Raw genomic sequence first — 21,598 nt, forward strand, 5'->3', positions numbered from 1 at the left:
CTATAGCCTTTGTTGTATTGGATTTAGATTTTATGAAAAGAGCGACGCATAGCATAATTAATGGTGCAACAAAATTGACAGAAGTTTCTGTAGGGGGACAAAATTTAAAAAGTGGAAATGCAGGCTGAAGCTGGTAAGACAATGTCATTATATACAGTAAAACGTTTCCTATACTGACATAGCCAGAAAGGCAGATCAGCAACAAAGCGACAAAGATCTTTATTTTTAGATGAAACTAAAGTGGAACTGTGTGGACAAAATGTGGATGCTTGTAAGCCTGGCGACACCAGTATTGAGGTGGCAGCATCATGTTGTGAGGCTTTTTTTTGCTGCAGGAGGAACTGGTGCACTTCATAAAAGAGATAGCACCATGAAGAAATAACATTATGAAGAAATAGTGATGCAACATCTCCGGATTTCAGGCAGGAAGTTAAAGTTCAGGTGTAAATGGGTTCAGTAGTGAGCCCTACTAACTGAAAAGTTAGCCGCGCTAACCCTAAAGCACCAATCATAAACATTAGCTTCACTAACGGTAAAGCACTAAGATAACACAGTGGTTAGCAGAAGCTAATGATGAAGCGCCAACTTCAATTCAAATTTTACATGCCCTGGAGAGGCTACAAACCTCAAGCACCAATTTAATTTTAACATTTTAATTTTCATGTAATGCCTGTACCCCGCCTCTCGCCCGGAGCGTTAGCTGGAGATAAGCACCAGCACCTCTCCTGACCCCAATACGGAGAAGGGTGTTAGAAAATAGATGGATTTACATATAATGCCTCTACATGTTGTATTGATGTTTATGTCTTGTTCTCTGCTGTCCATGTTTTATTTTGTCCCTGTCAGTTTCCTGTTCAAATAAAGCGGATCTATTAGCATTAGCGGAAGTGTGCCCACCACTGGATGGGACTTCCACATGCACAGTAACCTAAAGGATACAGCAGGAATGGGCCAGAACTCCAGCAAACTATTATGAGCAACTTGTGGAAAAAACCCAAGATGTCTGACCCAAGTGCTACCGGTCAAAGGCAACGCTACCAAATACTGAGGAAATGTCTGGAAACTTCTGATTGTGAAGACATCAATAAAGAACTCTGACATATGTTCTCTTTCTTCTCTTTCAATATATTATTGTGGTATTTAGCAAACAGAAATAATTTTGGTCATTCTGACCTAAAACAATAGACGTTTGGTCTGATTTAACTTCCGTATGTGTCTTTTTATTTAGTGTACGTAAACTACACTAGTACGTATAAACACTTACTTGGACTCTGTGGAGGGGATGATATGGGGATCAGTCTTGGGTCGATGAAGGACAAAGAGGAAGAAGAGCAGGTGCTTTTTCCAGATGGACTGCTAACAGCCTGGTCAGAACAGCAACACATTCATATTGTGAATTTCTTGAACTGCTTAGTAGTTCTAACAGAAGGTTATATACAAACTAGCCATGGCTTTAAAGACAAGAAGCAAATTCTATTATTTTCTGCTTCCTGTTCCTGTTGATATCATTTCTTTTTTTTCAAAAGGAACTAAGATAATTTGAGGTTAAGATAAACACAGTTACATTGATTCAACAATAATAACACTACAGAAAAATTTGGACAACTTTTGTCATTACTGAATTGGTATTACTACACCACTACCGCCCTCTGGTGGATAAATGGAAGTGATGTCACACATTGTGTAATTCAAATACCAAAGAAACCTCCAAACGGTTAGTACTTTTCACATCTATCAGAATCAGACAACAGTATCACCTATTACTTAATTCCCACTGGTGTTACTTATCCATTTACTCCACAATAAATGAATGGCAAAAATATAGAATAAAAATTTGTCAGGAAAATACAGTGGCCCTGAAGTGCAATCCACTTCAAGAATTCACTAAGTCAGGGTCGGCCCAAACATCCATGGGGCCCTAAGCTAAATGTGGTTTTGGGGCCCTCTAGTTCTGGTAATAATGTGGACTGGCTGTAATCACCAGTCCGATTATTAGATCATTCCCCTCAGAATGTGGACCGGTACCTGTACTGGACTGATTCTGAGCCTTCAAAAGATTTTAACAGAAGTTTCTCATAACTTAGAAGTTGATGTAAAAATAATATTTGTTTTAGCCACAAAATGATTGTGCTCAGCAGCAAATAACAAATCCGCAACTACAGCATAGAGCAGCTCATCGATGTAGCAGCCATGTAGCCTGACGTAAAAAGATTTTGCTAGACAATGTCAAACATTGAGAAGTTTTAATTATTCTTATCAAACGTTATCAAACACGGCATTTTGAAGCCAAAAATACCTCAGAAACATCCAGAGCCAACCATGAGAATCAACTCATTTAAAGTTTAAACTCAGTTTCACACAAAGACCCTAGCATAAATGTTTGGTTCTTAAACTGGACCGTTCCACGTCGCTATCAAGCAATTTCTATTAGCAGCTTTACAAATCTTTTACATTACATTATATTACCAAGGCACATTAAAACAAACCTTTATCTTTGCTTTTTTCTATTCTTCCTCTTTCTTTTCTCCCTCCCCAAAGGATAAGTCCTTTTTGAGACATTGTTTTGCTTATTTATCTTCTGACCGGAGCTTTGGACGTTTGGATGCTCACTGCACGGCAGCTCATGTTACCGGCGAAGCGTGCGGTACCTACCGCGACCACCAGGGGCCCCCAAGAGCAATTTATTGTTTTTCCTTTTGTCAATAAAATAATTTCTACATACATTGTTAAATATGTATTATTGTAAAACCAAATCATATTATAATGACATAGAAATTATTACTAAAAAAAAAAAAAAACCTTAGTGGCCTTGGGGCCCTAAGCGGCTGCTTAGTTTGCTTATGCCTTGGGCCGGCCCTGCACTAAGTTCAACTACAAATTGAAGAACACAACTACAAATTAAGAAAATACAACATTAGCAAAATGGAATAGGTCTCAGTGGGAAACTTGACACATCACTGATTGGACGATTCCACTTTTGACCTTAGAACCAGCAGTTTTTCTGGCATTTGCTCTCTCTGTTTAGATAAGCATAGACAGTCACAGTGCTATGTACTGTTCAAACTGTGAAAAGGACGAAGCTGAGCTCTGTAGTTTGTCCCGATTCAAATGATTCTTGGATATGTTAGCTACATTTGCACCATTGGTAACAAATTTTCAACAAAAGTGCTAAAGCCGGAATAACTTTGGTTCTAAAACCAAAAGCTCCGTCATTAATCAGTGATGTCTTAGATTTCCCACCGAGACCTACCTCTTCAGTTTTATTAATGTTGCTGTGTCTTCTTAACTTGTAGTTGTGCTTAATGTGTTTTTGAATACGCTGTTGTGTTTTTCAATTTGCAGTGATTGGTTGATGTGGTTTGCACTTCAGGGCCACCTTTTGGTTTAGTTTGACTGAGCTCACATGCAGGTCCTGCAGAGTTGGGGATCCGGGAGCCGTGGGTGAAAGTGAGTAGTTCAGTTCTCGTGTGCGGTGCTGGCTCAGAGCGTTGTGCGCCGGACTGGAGGTTTTCTGCAGGAGGTCCGGCAGCAGGTAGGTGTCATCCGAACCCAATCGGGACATCTGTGGAACCGTGAAGAACGTCAGGAGGCTGGATATTCCTAGAAAAGGGAGTACATCGTTGTGTTTCTACGTACCTGGTTAAGATTGTGGTGAGGTTGCAGGACGATGCCGTCGGGGATTCCTCTGAAGTACTTCCCTTTTCCGTTGGACAGGCCGGACCTTGAAGGACAGAGGTAGGCATTTCAGAACCACGTGAAAGGAAGTGGTTAAATGAATCAATCGAAACATGATCATCAATTAAATCATCCAACTTTCAGGAAGGGCAAATTATTTTCAGGTGCTCCAAAAAAAGCCAGCTGGAGTTAAACCTTCTCAGAAATATCAAATCCTGCAGCCTTTCACCTGGTTCTTTCCTCATCGTCGCTGCTGCCGAACTCGTCACTGGACGAGGAGTATTCGGTGGCCTTGTTACGCCGCCCCAGAGCAGCTTTTACTCCCTTTGTGGAATGAAAACAGGCGAGTCAAAATGGCAAAGGAAAAGCTACAGATGAAGCTAGAAACATGACTAAAACAACAAGTTAACCGATTACAACAAGCAAAGAATCTGTTTACATTTGCCTTGCATGATAATAAAAACTACTTTTTTTGTATGTGTGTTAAAAAACACATTTCCGCTCTATAAACATCAAACCTAAATAATATCAAGATGTAAGAACAACAAGGGGTTATTTACTTGTGCATGTCCACTGGATGTGTCGTCAGTCTTCCTGTGCTGCTGCAGGCGGTGCTGCAGCAGAGGACTTTCAAGCTTGACCAGGCCTGAAATGCACAGACTGACTTTAGCTTTCAAAACTCCAGATTTACTGTAGTTCAACTAAGAATCGGATGTTGATCGGATCTGGTGGATTATTCAGCTTGATGAGTGACCGGAATAATGGAAACTGGAAAATCTGATTTTTTTTTGTTTTCAAACCACTGAATGCACCATGCTACTACCAGGTGGATCTAACAGCAACACTCCTCAGTGTGGAAGTTGTTACTGAGTGAAGATGCCTCAAAGATAGGCGTTTTCAGTACCAGTGAGCAGTTTTAAATGAAGTGAACAGTGTAGCACACTTCCGCTAATTAGCTGGGAACACACCTAATTTTTTTTGTTTAGAGCAGTAGCGTTTTTGCTAACTTTGAAAATGTTTTGCGCACTTAGCTTCCCCTCAATTAATTTTTCCGGATAAATTCCGAAGCGCTAACTTACTTGGTTGTTTTCAAAATTTTCAGTGGAATAAAGTTTGACGTCTGTCTTAACAACTAAGTGTTAAGAAGTTAGATGTTTATATTGATATGATCGTTTATATGATCGTTTTTCGGAAAATGTGAAGGCTGTTTACGCAGCATCTACGTTTCCTTTCCTCACGTTCGCTCTTTTCTTCCCCCAAGAGACTTTATTGTGCAAATAGAAAATATAGAACAAAGAAAGAAAGTACTTTTCATCAATGTTAAGTAATTATTGACTTAAACAAACTCTGATTCTTGCTGAAAAGACACTTATAAGTTAGTTTTACCTTAATTCAAGTGTATTAAGATGTTTGGACTAGAAACTAAACCAAAACTATTTGGTAAGATTTTGTGTTTTTGCAGTGTATTAAATGTGGAGCAGATTATTCTACACGAAATACAGGCTCTGTGCAGAAGTTTGTGAACTCTTGATACTTTCACCAGTTGGAAGCAAATTTGTAAGCCATTCAGTATGAAGTCAGCAAGCGAGGAAAACAAGATATTTGCTTTGTTTCTTTGCTTTGCTATGACTGGTTACAGATTCCACAGAGATCTGGCTTCTGTGGGATTTGCAACAACAAACATTTCTCTTTATAGGGTTGGGATGCTATGACACTCAGCCAATCACAGTGCTTCTTTTCTAAGCTGCACACAGATGTCAACCACAGCTGTCGGACAAAAGTCTGACATTATGCTCAGGGAATGTGCTAAAAGCTCAAAAAGAGGCAGATATCAAGTACGATGATAAGCCGTTATTTTTGTCGAAACCAGAAGTTCACATGCACTGGTAAATCTAACTGAGCTGAAACGAGACGTTTGGTCTGGCTTCACGTCAGACAGCGAGGAAAGAAACATGTATGTATTAAATATTACAAAAAAGAGCTGAAGAAAATAGTGTGCATGTGTTAAAAATGTCAAAAATTGTAAAGTGCCGATGCTTTGGTGTCTAGACCAGAACCACGGGTTCAAACTTTGATTTGAGAGATTGGAGAGAATAAATATGCACTTTTTTGTTCTGTAGGTATTTAAACTGTCAAAAACAAAGAAAGAAATTAATGTGTTGGACTAGAAACCTGGGTTTTGATGTGGTAAATCAACAATAAAAGAAGCTATCTACTAATAATGCAACAAATAAAGCAGTTTATTTTACAGAAATATATATTTTTTGTCTTTTAGTAGAGAATAAAACAAGGAATATAGTCTGGAAACTCAAAATTACGAAATCCATACTGCTTAAGACTGCATAAGAATGAGTATTTACTCAAGTACAAACACAGAGTCAATTTAGTCCAATAGACATACAGTACAGACCAAAAGTTTGGACACACCTTTTAATCCAATGAGTTTCCTTTATTTTCATGACTATTGACATTGTAGATTCACACTGAAGGCATCAAAACTATGAATAACACATGTGGAAATATGGACTAAACAAAAAAGTGTAAAACAACTGAAAATATATTCTAGTTTCTTCAAAGTAGCAACCTTTTGCTGTGATTACTGCTTTGCACACACTCTGCATTTTCTTGATGAGCTTCAAGAGGTCGTCACCTGAAATGGTTTTCACTTCATAGGTGTGCCCTGTCAGGTTAATAAGTGGGATTTATTGCCTTAGTCATGAAAATAAAGAAAACCCATTGAATTAGAAAGGTGTGTCCAAACTTTTGGTCTGTACTGTAATTCTATTTGAATTTATCTTTAAAAAAAAAGAACCACATATTCAAATTTCTCATTTGAAGACCCCACAGAGCAGCATGTGTGGACGGCACGCACCTGGGTGGTTCCTGCTTGACCAGGGGCCTCCTTGAGACGCAGACCTTCCGCTCCGGTCTGCCACCGACACCGGACTGCCACTAGATGGCGACAGAGACACGCACCAGGGAGAGAGAAACGGAGAGAGAGGGGAGGGCAGAAGAAAAGTTACGATCAACATCTGTGTCACAATCTAAAGCAAATCCTTCACGCTGTCACTGCAGAGGTCCCATTTCTTCACTGTTATTTTCATCTACTGCACGGCAATCATCCCGGCTAAACTGATCTGATCTGCTCATGGCCAGCTGCTCTGGATGGGAGGTGGAGGGGGTGCAAAGATATGAGCTGGGATGTGATATATGGCCTCATAATAAATACAGTCCAAAGTAAATGAAACAAAAGGGAGTTAAATACTCACTGTAATTAAAATATATAGCATGCATATTATATCTGGAGCTAATAGTAATTAGGTTACATATTTTTTTTAAGTGCTAGAGCAGAGACAAGGAAAACTAAAATGTTTTTTAAAAATTCTGTATTGAAAGGTCTCTCTCTCTCTCACCCTCCCCCCCCCCACACACACACCCACACGCTCTCACACACACACACACACACACACATACCATACACCTGACTGATCCCAGAACAAAACACTGATTTAAAGGGGTAGTATTATGTGTTTTCCAGTCACATATTGCAATTTTATAGCACAACCAAGTAACTATGTTACCTTCAGTTGTCTTAAAAGTGCTATAAATATGAAATCTGACTTAAAAGAAGCGTGACTTTGTAATTTAACACCTTGAAATTTGGACCTCTGTCTCTGTAAGAAGCTCCTGCTCTTTCTGGGACTCTGCCTTCAGGAAGTCATGACAACATGGCTCCTCTTTTAATCCTGTTAAATGTTTTACCAGCGTCTCCCTGAGAAGTAGCTCCTATAATGAGCTCAGCTGATGTGCAGTTTCACCAGCTGTTTGCTAATTGCTGCTGGCTAGTCTGAAGGAGCTTTTATGTTTTTGATGAGGGAATAACATTATAAAATGATGTAAAGCTCAAAAAAGGGGATTTCACACAATACACCTTTAACAAAGAAATCCTCCATTTTCAATAAACTTAACATATAAAAATAAGACCACCATTTTTCCAGTTACACAGACCAGTAAGTCATTGAGCCAAAAGTAATAATAAATATTTATTTCATTGAATTACTAATGTACTAACAACAAATAACAAAAACAACAAGTAAATCTGCTACTGGAAGTTATTTTTAATCACTGTTCCAAATGGGCAATGCTAATGCTAACAGAAAACAAAAACAAAAATGTAATTTAGCTTTCAGAAAACAAAAAGCTAACTTATTTCTAACACTGAAGCAACATTAGCAATTATTCTGTGCTGCAGGAATCAGAAATTCTGATTCCCAAGCCAGGAAACTTAATTTAATTTAATGTTTGACTTAAAAAAACTTCCTTTCATCCAAACGTTGTATCCAAACTGGCTACCGAGTGCACAAAAAAAACTGCCAGTGTCAGAAATTAGCTCCTGGTTTCAATTCTGATGTTTCTGATTAAGTCCAACCTGCTATATGTAGTTCCACTACAGCTTTGAATTAATAAAATACAGAGAAATAAACTGTAAAAAGGTTGTATTTACAATGTAGTTAGCTAGCTAACAGAAAACAAAAGCTAGCAAGTCACAAAGGTTTTCTGTTTTAGAGCCGGAAATCCAGATCCGAGTATCACCTTCCAAGTTAAATTGAAAGCTGCTTTACTTTAAAAAAAGTAGCATTCGTTCTTCGTTCTGTTATTTTTTGAGTTCATGAATTAGTTTCTGTTGCTGGAACTTAAAATACAGCATACAGTGAGTTAGCAAGTGTTCAATGAGCGGGTCAAGTTGAACAAACACCAATAAATCTAGCAACAGGAAGATAGGTGCTACCAAATTTAAATATCTTTATATCTATTCAAAGATCTTGTTTCAGGAAATCATGTAGTGGAGCTTTACCTCGAAGCCGTCCTCTTGTGTCCCATCACCAGCTCTCTGCAGTAAAATTTTGAAGTTGTGCGTTCTGGGACCTGGAAGATAGAAAAGCAAAATCCACAAACTGGTTAGAGAAATATCATGTAGAGAAAGTCTCCTACAGTTTGTGGAATCACCGTCATAATGACTGTATTTTATTGTCAAATTGTTTACATTTTATATTTTTTTAATGTTCTTTTTTTTGCCATCATTGACTATTTGCTTTGTCCACCACAGCATGTGCTGCTGCCTTTCTTGGACAGGTCGTCCTTTTGAAAGAGCTCTTGATTTCAATGCTGTTTTTTTTTTTTTAATCTGGTTAAATTAAGGTTTAATGAAAAAAAAAAAAGTAAAAACAAATTTCTGCAGCACATGTAGATCCTAAACCAGGGGGTTTGCAACCTGCGGCATTCTTTTTATTATTATTTAGAAAAATAACATAGAAGAAGATTGTGTGGTGAAGTGAGACCAAAATTATGTGTGGAAAAAAACACACCAGCACTCCACATCACTGCGAACTCAACCAGCCTTACCACAAAACATATTCTTGGCAGTATTATTCTGGGTGGTTTCCTTCCTTTAGTAGGAGCATTTAAATTCAAAATCTCTTTTTACAGCCTCTATGGAGCCTTTTTGGTTCTAAACCAAAGAAAACCCCCCCAAAAAACTGTAAACAGAGATTTTGAATTTTTAGTTCTACAAAATATTGACTTTAAGGTCTGAAAACAAAGCCACACCACACTTTTCAGATCTATATTAGTAAAAAAATAAATAAATATTGAAATACCTCCCAGTTTGAAATTACGACTGACTTTGTGTTGGTCTGCCATGTAAAATATGTCAAATTATATAATGTATTATTTAAAACAACCTACTTTCAGCTTCTGATTTCAATAAAATCGTCTATCTGAGCCACCAGCAGGCGACCTTCTGACCGCGTGCGTTCTGGGTCACATGACACGCTAACAAAGAGGAAGACACGCCCGACAGTGCAGGAAAAGAGCTGCGGGAATACCTATAATCCCTCTTACAAGTTGCCGGTGTCCTACACACACACACAAGCACACAAAGCAAACAGGGTATTTTCTGCTTTGTCTCTAACTACACATGCAGGTTAGAGCGGCACTTCTTTTCTTTGTTGTTGAAGATTACAAAACGCTTTAGTGGGGATTTTGTGAGAATGTCTTTAAGGCGGGAGCAGAAGACTGTTCAGCTGCTAAATTGTTTCACGTTAGACTTTTAGGATTCTTATGCAGCTGATCCCCCTGAAGAAAGTGTTTTCATAACCCTGCTGCAGGTTTTGCACAACCTCCACGCTGTAAGAGAGAGCATTGACTTATTAAAGGCTCCATCGGCTCCATATGCACTCCTGTTAGTGCAGCAACACAGCAGCAAACAGACCAAGCGCTCACTGTTGCAGTTATTAGTTTATTTATCATCTCCTTATAGAGTTTGGTTGGTGAATTTACATGCAGCCGTATTTGAAAACCACATATTGGGGGGGTGGAGAAAAAAGTGAATGATGTGGTTTGTTTTACAGTGTGAGCGTTCGCAGCTAAATTACACTGAACCCATCCTGTGGGCGCCACTTCCTCATCGCTGTATGACTGGAGCACAAGACGCACGACGCATTCGACGGTGCCCGTGTGATGCAAGCGACGTCCTGTGACTGGCGTGCCAAAACACGACAACTTCCTGTTCTGTGGCGGCCGGCGGAACAAAACAAATCCCACATCTGTTGAGCTTTACGGCTCATTGGAGCCGGCCGCCGGACCTGCCGGCGAGGAAACCCTGACGGCGTCGCTGGAGAGCCGACGGCAGATGATACTCACTTTAGGCGGGGCCTCGGAGTCCCAGAAGACGTCGTCGATCGGGGACACGGGGGAGAAAGGGGACAGCAGGGAGATGGCCATGTCTGACATTGAGCTGCTGTGAGGGGCGTCGCGGCAGGAGATGAGATTGGCATTCTGGGGGATTATTTATAAAGTTTAGTCCAAATAAATGATCACTTAAAGCCACAAAATTCTTGTGTGTGGGTGTGCGTACCTGGCTGAAGTGAGCTCTCTGCATGGCGGGGGTACAAGGACTGGAGTTGCTTCCAGAGCCCAGCCTGGAGTGCATCTGACTGGGAAGCCCGGCAGCCAACAGCACCCTGGCCAACTGGGATTCCTGGAGCTCCATCTGAAATCGGATTAACAATCCCTTTAAGACTTCTCTCTTTCCTAGTGTGCATGCACTGAGTCAGTCAAAATGTGGCTTGATGATTTCAGGCTTTCTGCAGGTTTCACCAACTCAAATTTAAGACTTTTTAAGACCACTATGAATAGAATTTAAGACCTGCATCTCCATAAAAATGTACAAATAGATAAAGTTGCACTTAATCATGATAGACGCAAAAAACTAGCTAGCTAGCTAAGGTATCTTAACAGTGATTTAACGGTAGACTCAATCGTCTCAAGTCACAGAAGGCAATTAAGATGTCTGAGTGTGACTCAAACTTTTGCCTGACAAAGTCCCTTGAGGAAAAAAAAAACAAAAAACCAAAATCAAGTCCAGCGGAAAAAAAACACATAAACCTGAGATTAAATAGTCGTGTCAAGGCAAAATTAAAAACCTGCCTTCAGTGACAGAATGCAAAGAAGATGTCTGGGAGCGACTCAAACTTTTGCCAGATAGAAAAAAACTATACAGATCCTACAAAAAGAAAAAAAAAACAACAACCTGCGATTAATGGATCTGAGGTAAACTTACATTTTTCAAATCAATTTAAGTTTATTCAGGGATATTAGAGTAAAGGGTTCTGGGAAACATGCATCTTGTACATCTCAGATTTGAATTTGTGAAATAAAAATGTAAACTATAATCGACTTCTCTTTCCATTTCAAAACAGTGACACATAAAATACATGAGGTCTGGCACTGTAGTGTGAAACCGTAAAACGAGGATGGAAACTTCCTCCTAACGCCCTGTAATGAAGGGCGTTAGGATTATTTATAACTTGGCCTATTGGTGTTGTTTTAAGACCTATATATTTCTAGCTTATAATTTGTTTTTACATCAGCATGTGGGTAGGAGTCGGTAGTTAATATTTTATCCCAATCCGTGCCACTCTGCAGATAAAGTAAACAAATCCTGTAAGACATTACACCGGGAGCAAAACGTTGATTCCTGTAACAGGTGTCTGGAGATAAATGCTTCTGAAAATTGAAAAGTGTTTGCTGTTTTTTTTTTTCAGCACTAAACAGTTCCTGTCTGGTTTTGCGGAGGCAATAAGAATGGAGGTAAAAAAAACACCCCCCCCCCCCCCCCCCCCCAAAAGAAAGAAAAAAAAAAAACCACGTGTTGAACCACCAGACAAACAGTCAGTGTGTGTCTGCGTTCGCTGGCATGAAAAATATCCTGACCAGATGAAATCATCAACTTCACAGCGGAGCCCTGACTGTTTCCATTGGCTCACACGCAGACGCTGCAGCAACCACTTCCTCTTTGAATTCAAATTCTCTCTATTCCTTCTGTTTTTCTGCAAAATTTAGGATTCATCAGGGGCGGAGGGGAGTTTCTGGTGAGTAAGGTGGAATACAGAAAGAAATATATATAAACCTAGAGAGGAAACATAAGCGTGTTTCAGATATGATAAAGCGTTCTGAGTTTACCGCGGTGCGCTGGGTGTTTGCAGGGCGGCCAGGTGAGCCTGCAGCAGCAGCAGCTTTGTGGCCACTAAAAACTGATAACTTCTGGACTGGGGCCACCGGCGCTTCCCTCTGCCGCTGCTTCTCCTTCTGCCTGTGGTCGTGCTGCAGTGACAGGAGCTGGGTTTGGTCTTTGGGCAGCGTGCGGTGGGACCTCCGACTCGCCGAGGGCTGCTGACGCTGAGCCAGAGGCTGAGGCTGAGGCTGGGGCTTAGGCTGAAGCTGTGAATGCTGGGACTTGTGCTGAAGCAGCGGGTTGGGAGCCACGGCTCTCTATGTGGCAGACACGGAAAGCAGCACACACAGACTGACAAAGACTGAGAACGAGCAATGTAATATTCATAAGATGTGATTAAGTGAACAATTTTAACATGCTAAATTGTTGGGGGGTTTTTTTGTTTTAAAACATAAAAACATACCAAAAGTTGTCACACCTGTTGAACTTGTCCACATTTTAATATCACAACCACAAACCTCTGTGTATTATAATGGGGCTTTCTTGTTTTTGTTTTGATTTTAGTTTTCTTATTTTACAAAAATTAATCTGACAAGTAGTTTCATTTTGTTAACGCAATTGTCCTACCGTGAGTCCGTGACAGTGTGGCTAGGATGGCAAGTAAAAGAATCGTCTTTTCGTCCACCGTGGTGTGCATGCGTGAAATTTCCTTTTGTAAACAATAACATGCTACTTGTTTATAGCTCCTGAAATAAATTTACTTTTCAATCATATTCTGATTTATTAAATGGGTCTGTAAATGTTGTTGAAAAGTGCTACACCTAACTGGGACCGTCTGACATTTTCTGTTATGAAAGAATGGACTTTGGAGTTGATGAGAGAAAAATGCAAGAGATGATGATGCATTTTATCTGCACTGCATGTCGCTGCTAGCTTTTGAAAACCAGGAAGAAAACAAAGCAGAGACATGACAGAAAGCTCATTAGCAAGCACTGGATCATTAAGCCGGGGCAGATGTGACAAACAGAAATAAAAAATAAAAAACACACACACACACACCTAGACAAACATGTAGAGCAGAAACAGCACAGCCCCGAGCTAAAGAAGTCCTCTGTCTTCTAATTTAGCAGAAACAACTTTCTGCGCCGCAAATGCAATCACGCTACAAAATGGTCATCTACACGTCCAGCGTCAGATCATCTGGCTAAAAATTACCACATGGTGTCAATACTCATTTTCAGTTCTCTGGAGGACGAACGCCAAGACCGCAGTCAGGGTCCTTCAAAGTAAACTCCACCAGGAGAAAGGTCACTGCGGGCTATCAGCGAGTCAAACTGGGACACGAGCGAGGCTTTCACACGTCAGACCGCCGAGGGGAAGATTTGGATCAACTCTGCCTTGGAGAGGAAAACGCCCGAGACCTAATGCAGTTTTCTTCTGTATGACTGGCACGCAGGTTTTAAATACCCAGCATGCTTTTCCCAGCAATGCCGTTCAGCATTGTTCGACACAGACTGCGCTCAAGTCGTGACGCTGCTTATTATTACAAGTAGCAAAACATGAGAACGCGAGGGGGCGGGGTGGAGAGGGAGCCAGACAAAGTTGCGAGAGCGAAAACACCTTTAAACGAATACAGAGTCGGAGCATCTTTTTGGATTCGGTTTTAGCGTTTTCTAATGTTTTTCCTGCTCGTATTAACTTGTCGACAGAACTAAAGGTTGACTATAACCTCACTGACGTCCTTTGTTCTCCATAGACATGGACTAAAGAAATAGGGTCGCATGACAAATTATTCTGAAAATGTCTTGTAGGATAATTATAGATGCATAATTTTGTTTGGACCAAAACTTCCCAAAACCAACAGCAACAATAACAAAAAACAGTCCTTTTTATAGTGAAAGTAACTTAATATGATTAGTGAAACATGATGGTGGGATGATTACAGCATGAGCTCCTTCAGACTAGTCAGCAACAATTAGCAAATACCCGGTGGAGAAACTCATTGCTAAATGGTTATTAGAGGAGCAATTGTGGAGTTTCAGAAAAAGCAGGAGTTTCTTAATTTCAAGGTGTTAAATTCTAATGTCAAATGTCTTTTAAGCCATATTTCACTTATGTTCCTTTATTTACCTTATTGTGCTATAAAATGGCATCATGTGCCTGGAAAACATAATACTGCCCCTTTAAGTTTAATTTATCATGGTTAATTTTTTACACCACATAAATCTGAACCCTTAGCAGTAGCGTACGACCCAGTTGAGACCCATATGTACATGTGTAGGGTTGCAGGGAGTCACAGAGAGGAATTAAAAACGGTGAGTAGATAAAAAGTGTTTGCATATCAAAAAGTGAAGGTGAATCCAGCCGTGTTTTTTTTTTTCCTTCTGCCAAATCTGTGCGTCGAAAGCCTCTCCCGCTGAGATCAGAAGGTATGATCCTGGGAGTAGAGTGAAAAGAGAGACGCTACAAGTAAGAAAGGTTTCCTACTGTGACCGGCTCAGGCAGGGATGGACGAAAAAAAAAAAGGCAAGCGAGAGGAGGGGAGAGGAGTGGAGGCGGCACGCTGGGCTCAGCAGAGACAGGACGGATATGAAGAGCGAGGGTTTAAAACAAAAGTGATGGCATGCTGTGATAAACACCGGTTTAAAGTGGTGGTAGAACACAGCTTCCCCCCGTCACCGTCAGTCTGAACAACAAAAACCCCCCAAACATATCAAAAGTCGCTCAGAGTCTGCTTCGTGGAGATCTTCGACAGGATAAGTCTATTTATAACACTTTCAATTACAAGTGAACAATTTCACTGGGTTTCCCTTTCATGTTCCTGCTTAGCTTCGCCCGCACGCTTCGTTTTTCTCTCCCGTCTGTCCGAGTCGGGGACCAAAACATTGAAGGCTTTTCTCTCGGAAATCAGCCTTCAGCGATTACACAAAAAAGAAGAAGTCGTCTCATATCCGACCCGATTAAAAGCTTTTGATGCATGAAGACGTAAAGAGAAACTCAGTGCTCCACGCAGCCCTGAATGGAAAGAGCAATTATCGTCTTTAAAGCCACAGAACGAGGTAAAACTGGATCAAACCGCCCCCCCTAAACTAGTGGTCCGTTAGGTAGGAAAAAGTGGGCAAAAAATAGAAGAAAAACAAAGTATTCTGCTCCTTTGTAGCTAAATCAGAGGAATTAGCACCATGTAATTGGAAAAGCACAAGAAAAGCTTTATTACCTGCTCCGCTGTGGAGTCCAGAGGCCTTACTGACACATTGTCGCTCCGCTGTCTGCCAGCATGATCCTGTTCAAACACACACACACACACCCACACACTTTTAACCAGGCAGCCACGTGCTAAAAAAATAAATAAAATTAATTAAAAAACCATCTGTACGTCCATTAGAATTAGAATTTGATTAGAATTTTACTGATTCTTTTAAACTTAGTTTGAAATCTAAACTCCCGTCGTGGTGGATTTCCCGTCGATCAGACCTGAAAGCTGTAAACAGCAGGTTATCGTAATTTGTAGGATTCTGAGAGGTGGGAACTAAAATATTCAGCGTGGAGCTTTTTAGCCTGCGCTGTCAACTCTAAATATTTTATTATGACCTCATTTTTGAAAATTTCTCCTGGAGCAGAAAAAAAAAAAAAAAAATCCAAGCACCCTAAAGTGGGCATGTTTTTTTGTAACATTTACATTGAGTAATAACCGGATTTAAATGTTGCAGTGATTGCAACGCTGCTTTTAAATTGTGTTTGCTTGAACCCCCCAGGTTCCCCTCACGGAGCTTAAGCCGTGACGGCGGCGGCTTGGCCCTGATCGCACAGCTGCGGTGGGAAAGTGTAAACTATCGGGGATGAGGCAGGAATCATAGCACTTTTACAGCAAAGAAGCGAGAAATTAGAAATTACGTCACTAACAGACACATGCTGGTTGAACTAGAAATCTTTGTATAATCATCATCAGGATGACTGTCTTTTACCCCCCGTGTTGGAACAATAATAAAACTGAAAACCAGAACTGGACAGACGGGATTTACTGTGGATTTTCTTCAGACAGGGCCAAAGCAAATATACAGAGTCAAATATATACAAGCAGGTTTATTAAATGAGCTTCTGCTCTAATTCTGGTCGGACATTTGGCCTCTTTAGCTTTAGCAGTACCTATGCTGTCAGGAAAAGTTCGTTTGAACTGATTGGTTTGTAGTTCAGATAATAGTTTTTAATATAACTAGTTTTCAATCGAGTTGAGGGCAGAACTATAAGAATGGAAACTCAACGTTGGTCTGCTTTCAGGACAAGCCAAACATTAGAGGATGATTAAGAGACAACTGGACTTCAACTGGACGCATTTCTCCTCATCTAAGGGAGACGGTCAGAATGCCCAGGTAGGACAGCGTAGAACCTGTAGCCTAGCAGTGGGAGGGAACAGATTTGATTAAAAATATGACCTAATAACTAGCATTCAGACAAAGTTGACAATAGGTCCAGCTGCAGGTTGAATATCTATATAAAGGAAGTCACACTTCACACTTCCTGTCCTGATAACAAGCCGATAAGGACGAGAAGGATCTCCGACTACATTGGAGACGTCTGTTTCAACGTTGTCATTTCCCTTTTTCCTGTTAACACTTGCTTAACCAAGCTTCCCCTCCACACATTTCTGGTTGCTGTAGGAATTGATGTACAAGATGGTCATAATCACTGGACCACTTCACATCTTTATCTGACAAAACATCACATCACATCACACACTCACTAAGCGTGTCACGTAATCAAATACTGATGCATTTAGCTTAATGAAGCATCATGGTGATGGCGGTGACTGCTTTACCGCCGCATCTACGATGAACGTAAACCTGCAGAGCACAATGGGAGAATAGATATTTCAGGGGGGTGCATTCACACCAGCTCTGCTTTAAATGAACTCTATTTTCTTTTATCTAGAAAATCCAGTTTTTTAAGTGTTAGACCTCCTGAAACCCAGTGGCCGGTGTGCATCATTGGACAAGAGTAGAGTTGAAATTATTGGCAGAATAGGAAGATTAGTTTTGGCTGTCACTCCACCTTGTTTGGTTTTTGTTTTTTTTCCAACACATTTTCAAATTATTGGAATTATTTCTACGGGTTGACTTACATTTTGAGAGAATGTCAGATATTTTGTAGAAAAACGAGAAGATAAACCTTTAATAAGATGCTAGAGAAGAAAACGAACACATTGTACTGTACCTAGTGCTTTTTTTTTAATGAATTTCAGTGTTCTAAGTTGAAGTTTGTTTGCATCACTTGAGAGCATCTGTATCAAGTCATGCATCTTGCTACATATCTGTCATGTTTACATATGCCACTTCCTCTGTGCTGATGATGTATGACACAGAGCGGCTTCCTCATCCTTCTCCTTCAACCCAACTTCCTGTCTGTATTTCTCCTCTGCTGAGATGTTGAAAAGGCTGATGCGTAGATTAGGGGATGTGAGGAGGACGAGTCGGGCTCTAAACATCTAAGTGTGTTCAGTTTACTTTAGTTTACTAGAGGTGGGATTTATAGTATCGTTTATCATATATTGTGAAAGATTTCTCAGTACAGTATGAATTTTGATTTATCGTCGTACAGATAAATTCCAATTAATGTTTTAAAAAAATAGTACTGAGTAATATATATATATATATATATATATATATATATATATATATATATATATTTTTTTTTTTTACTAACATTTTTGCCACTTTTTGTTTCATAATAGCATCAATAAATATCAGTAAATTAAAAAATATGATAACACGCAATTAGAGTGTGCAGCTCAGTGACTTCAATCAATTTTTTTTAAGTAACTGGTGTCCTTAAGTAGACATGCAGTGATTGGATATTAATATCTGTATCGGCTTGGAGTTGGAGTGAAAGTTCACCATCCAGAGAATAAAAAAATTAAACATGCAGCCAGAAGCTGCAATGAAACAGTTTAGTCGTAGGTCCGTTAACTGAATCTGTGACCAGACTTGATGTGTCAGCCTCTACATGTGCAAAACTCTAAATCGTTACCTGTCTCCTGTCACACTTCCTGTTTTTCTCCTCCAGTAGGATTCTGTTGTCATGGAGATCAGACTCCTCCCCCATAAAAACCTCCTGAAGCTCCGCCCACTGAAAGGCGCACTCCGTCAGCTGCTGCTTCTGCTGCTGTGGAGTGCAGAGGCATTGAATGTTTCAGATACCACTGTGGTTTTTTTTAGCTTTTCAACATCGAGACTCAAGCTGTCGTCTGTTTTATTTTTATTTTTTCTTAAAAAGAAAAACAATCAGGTTGCAAAAACACTTTGGCCGCAGCAGAGCAGCTGACGTGAGCTTTGATGATGATAATGATGGAAGGCGACAGATAGGGTTCAGAGGTTGGAGCCATGTTGAACGCAGATAGAAACTGTGACTCACGTTCTCCAGCTTCTGCCGCTGCTCCTGCTGCTGCTGGATCCGCCTCTGTCGGTCGGCCAGAATCTGCTTGATCCGCTCCTGCTCAGCCAGCTGCTGCCGGTGCTGCTGCTGCTGACAGGCCAAATTCAGGGGTTGAGAAAGTCATTCTTGAAAACTGCAAGTCCGATTTTATTTCCCCGTTTCATCAGAGGTGTTTCTAATGCGTAATTATTAAGAATATTAACTTGCTCTGTGTCTTTTAACCATGTAATCTTTACAAAAGCATTCACAACCCCTGAACTTATTCACATTGTCACTTTTAAATTTAGATTTTTTGTTTGACTAATCATAGCTACTCAATAACATTTTGACCAACCCTAAAGGTAAACATGCTACTTTATTTCCTAGCATTTCATTTGAGGATGCACCGACCTACTTTTTTCACTTCCGATACCGATATGTGAGGTGTAGTATCGGCTGACACCGATCCGATACAGAAAACAAAGCTGAATTCACTTACAGACATAAATGTTCCAAATTACAAATGTATTTGACAACATCTGCACCACACTTAAAACACTGAAGTCGACCACAAATTAGCACTTATTTAAAGCACTATGTTAATTGATCTATTTATTTTTTTAGGTTTTGATTACTTCAGTTGCTAGAAATCTTACTGTTCTATTCTTAGCAGCACTTTGCGTGGCTTCCTGTCATTAATCCCACCTGCTTCTTAATGCGAATCCGTCTGCTTACTGCGGGCGAGAAACTCACTTTCAGAACTACTTCACAGAACCCAACTTAAAAACAACAACACACATAAAGGAACAAGAAAGAAAAGGAAAAACCTGCTCAGACATCTGGGTCTGATGGATTTCTCCTGCCACTGCCATCCCCAACTTAGTTCTTGCAGTAAGAAATTAAAAAGCAAAAACAACTGAGGCTGCACTCCACTCATTGAATAATCTCTCATCAGATCGCTCTGACTTAATGCAGGCAAGATTGTAACATTTTCAGATTTATGAATACCCACAGAGAGAAAAACAGACACACACACACACACACTGCCGGTTACTAATTGGTATTAATTACTGACCCAGGTTACAGTAATGTGGTTTACTCTGCTGAGACTAGAGAGATGAGGACTGAGCATGTGCGAGCTTCCAGTGGCGTGCCGTCTTATCTTCTGTGTTCAGATGTTATATCCAGAAAATGTTTTATCTGCTTCAGATAAAACATTCATGATAATCTTCTGCAACGATATCATGATGTTTTTGTGGTTTTTAGCTCTGGTAGGCGTACGCTGTGTCTGCTGCTGCTGCTGTTTGGTTAGTAACAATTTTAAGGGGGGGAAAAGAAAACGAGGATTATATGTTAATTTGTTCTTTATTTTAAAATCGATGGGACATTTTTACCATCAAAACCAAATTAAAGAATTTGAATGGTGAAACTAATGAGTGGGAATCAGGACAATATTTCACAAATTGGTTGGTGACATTATTTTTTTCACGCGCCATTTAGAAATTTGTGGTCTATTTCCAGATACAGGTTTTTCAAGAGGTTTAGACCATCAATACCAGTTTTAGCCAGAATGGGGAGTTTCCTTAAGAAGTGCAGTATGAAAAATAATTTAAGAATATTCAAAATAGTTTTTCCAGCTTTATTGATATTGGAAGCAGTTATTAATAGGGTTTTTTTAGGAGCAGAGGTGACGTCACACCGTGTGTGAGGGAGAGGAATTGGTATAAAACAAGATAATTATTATGGAGTTGATAGCTTAGACCAGTAGTGTCCAGAGTGTTTGCAATATGGGCCAAAAAAAAACGGGCTTTTTATCACTCCTCAACTATAAACTAAGTATACAATAAATCTAATTAAACAGAGTTATTGCTTAACTTAAGTTTTGTAATAAAGAGACGCCTAAATAATTGTAGATCCAAAACTTGAAGAGTTTTTAAAAGAAAGAAATCCAGTTTGCAAATTCTTTTGCAAAGAAAAAGATTCACCCTCTACTCAGCTATGAGAACATGATTTAGGTCACTGTCTCTTTAAAAATGCTTTTTGTATTAAGCAAGGTTGAACAAATAAATTAAAAACAGATTTGGGCTCTCTAAAGTCTGTTTCTGAGTAGAAGTCAGTTGATAAATGTGGTTTTATTTACTAAAAAATGAAAGAGAGAGCAAAAAGCATGGTTGTTAAAAGACAAATACTTTTGTGTTGAACTAAACATTTTAATTTGTCAGTAATAATTTTGCTCCAAATAAAGAAAAAGATTTTTTATAAAAGTCTCCATCTGTATCAGCCTTTCTAGAGGGCCACACAGAAACAATCAAGGGGCTCCAAAAGGCCCACGGGCCGCACTTTGGTCACCCCAGGCCTAGACTGTCTTTAGCATCTTATTTTAGCAGCCAGCAGCCTTAATTATGAAAATAGTTAACTTTTTCACTCAGTAAAACCTTCCTCACCAAAGAGTGCTGCTGGTAGTGATTAAGCATGATGTGTTCACTGCTCGGTGAAAGATAGGAGTTTTGAGTTTCTGGTTGCCCAGTTACCAGTGAGAGCTGAATAATCTGAGAATTAATTGTCCTCGCATCCATTATTTTTGCTAACAACAGGAGTAAATTACACAGAGTAAAAATAAACTCACTAAGAAGAACTGTAGTTTCGGACAAACACAGATTCAGTTTCTCAATATGTAGGTGTACAAAATCAACCTGCCTGTTGTCGTTGTTGAGCTCCTCCTCCTCCTCTTCCTCCTCCATAATCCCCCTCTCTGCCTCCTTGGCGATCTTCTGTCTGTAACCGTAGAAACTCCCGTCGTAACGTCCATTCCCCGGGAGCGTTCACTATGGAGCTGAGAGGGGAGAAAAAAAAAGAGCATGAGAAATGGTGAGAAAGTAAACAAACAACACAGTAGTGATCAGGTTAAAGACAGAGTGGGAGGGGCTACAGAACGACCCATCAGTCACCTGTTGTTGGACACCAAGAGAGGGACACAGTGGACAGAATGTCCATGCGGAG

At 39.9% G+C, this 21,598-nt stretch overlaps 1 protein-coding gene across 9 annotated transcripts in view; it reads right to left on the reverse strand.

The window, feature by feature from the left end:
• LOC116713970 (misshapen-like kinase 1) overlaps positions 1-21,598 on the reverse strand; it is a 76,762-nt gene that overhangs the window by 17,586 nt on the left and 37,578 nt on the right. For 3 of the 9 annotated variants that reach the window (XM_032554256.1, XM_032554252.1, XM_032554259.1), the window contains exons 12-25: positions 21,296-21,431; positions 18,599-18,709; positions 18,215-18,349; positions 15,408-15,473; positions 12,199-12,507; positions 10,592-10,726; positions 10,378-10,512; positions 8,531-8,601; positions 6,548-6,627; positions 4,236-4,321; positions 3,905-3,999; positions 3,637-3,721; positions 3,377-3,562; positions 1,265-1,364 (exon numbers count right to left, since the gene is read on the reverse strand). In XM_032554256.1, coding sequence (XP_032410147.1) covers positions 1,265-1,364; positions 3,377-3,562; positions 3,637-3,721; positions 3,905-3,999; positions 4,236-4,321; positions 6,548-6,627; positions 8,531-8,601; positions 10,378-10,512; positions 10,592-10,726; positions 12,199-12,507; positions 15,408-15,473; positions 18,215-18,349; positions 18,599-18,709; positions 21,296-21,431 — 1,730 coding nt within the window. The remainder of the gene's footprint in view (positions 1-1,264; positions 1,365-3,376; positions 3,563-3,636; positions 3,722-3,904; positions 4,000-4,235; positions 4,322-6,547; positions 6,628-8,530; positions 8,602-10,377; positions 10,513-10,591; positions 10,727-12,198; positions 12,508-15,407; positions 15,474-18,214; positions 18,350-18,598; positions 18,710-21,295; positions 21,432-21,598) is intronic. The other 6 variants (XM_032554258.1, XM_032554257.1, XM_032554253.1 and 3 more) reach the window with 5 other exon arrangements.

The sequence above is a fragment of the Xiphophorus hellerii genome, chromosome 23, assembly GCF_003331165.1.
Source record: "Xiphophorus hellerii strain 12219 chromosome 23, Xiphophorus_hellerii-4.1, whole genome shotgun sequence".
In the NCBI taxonomy this organism is placed as follows: Eukaryota; Metazoa; Chordata; class Actinopteri; order Cyprinodontiformes; family Poeciliidae; genus Xiphophorus; species Xiphophorus hellerii.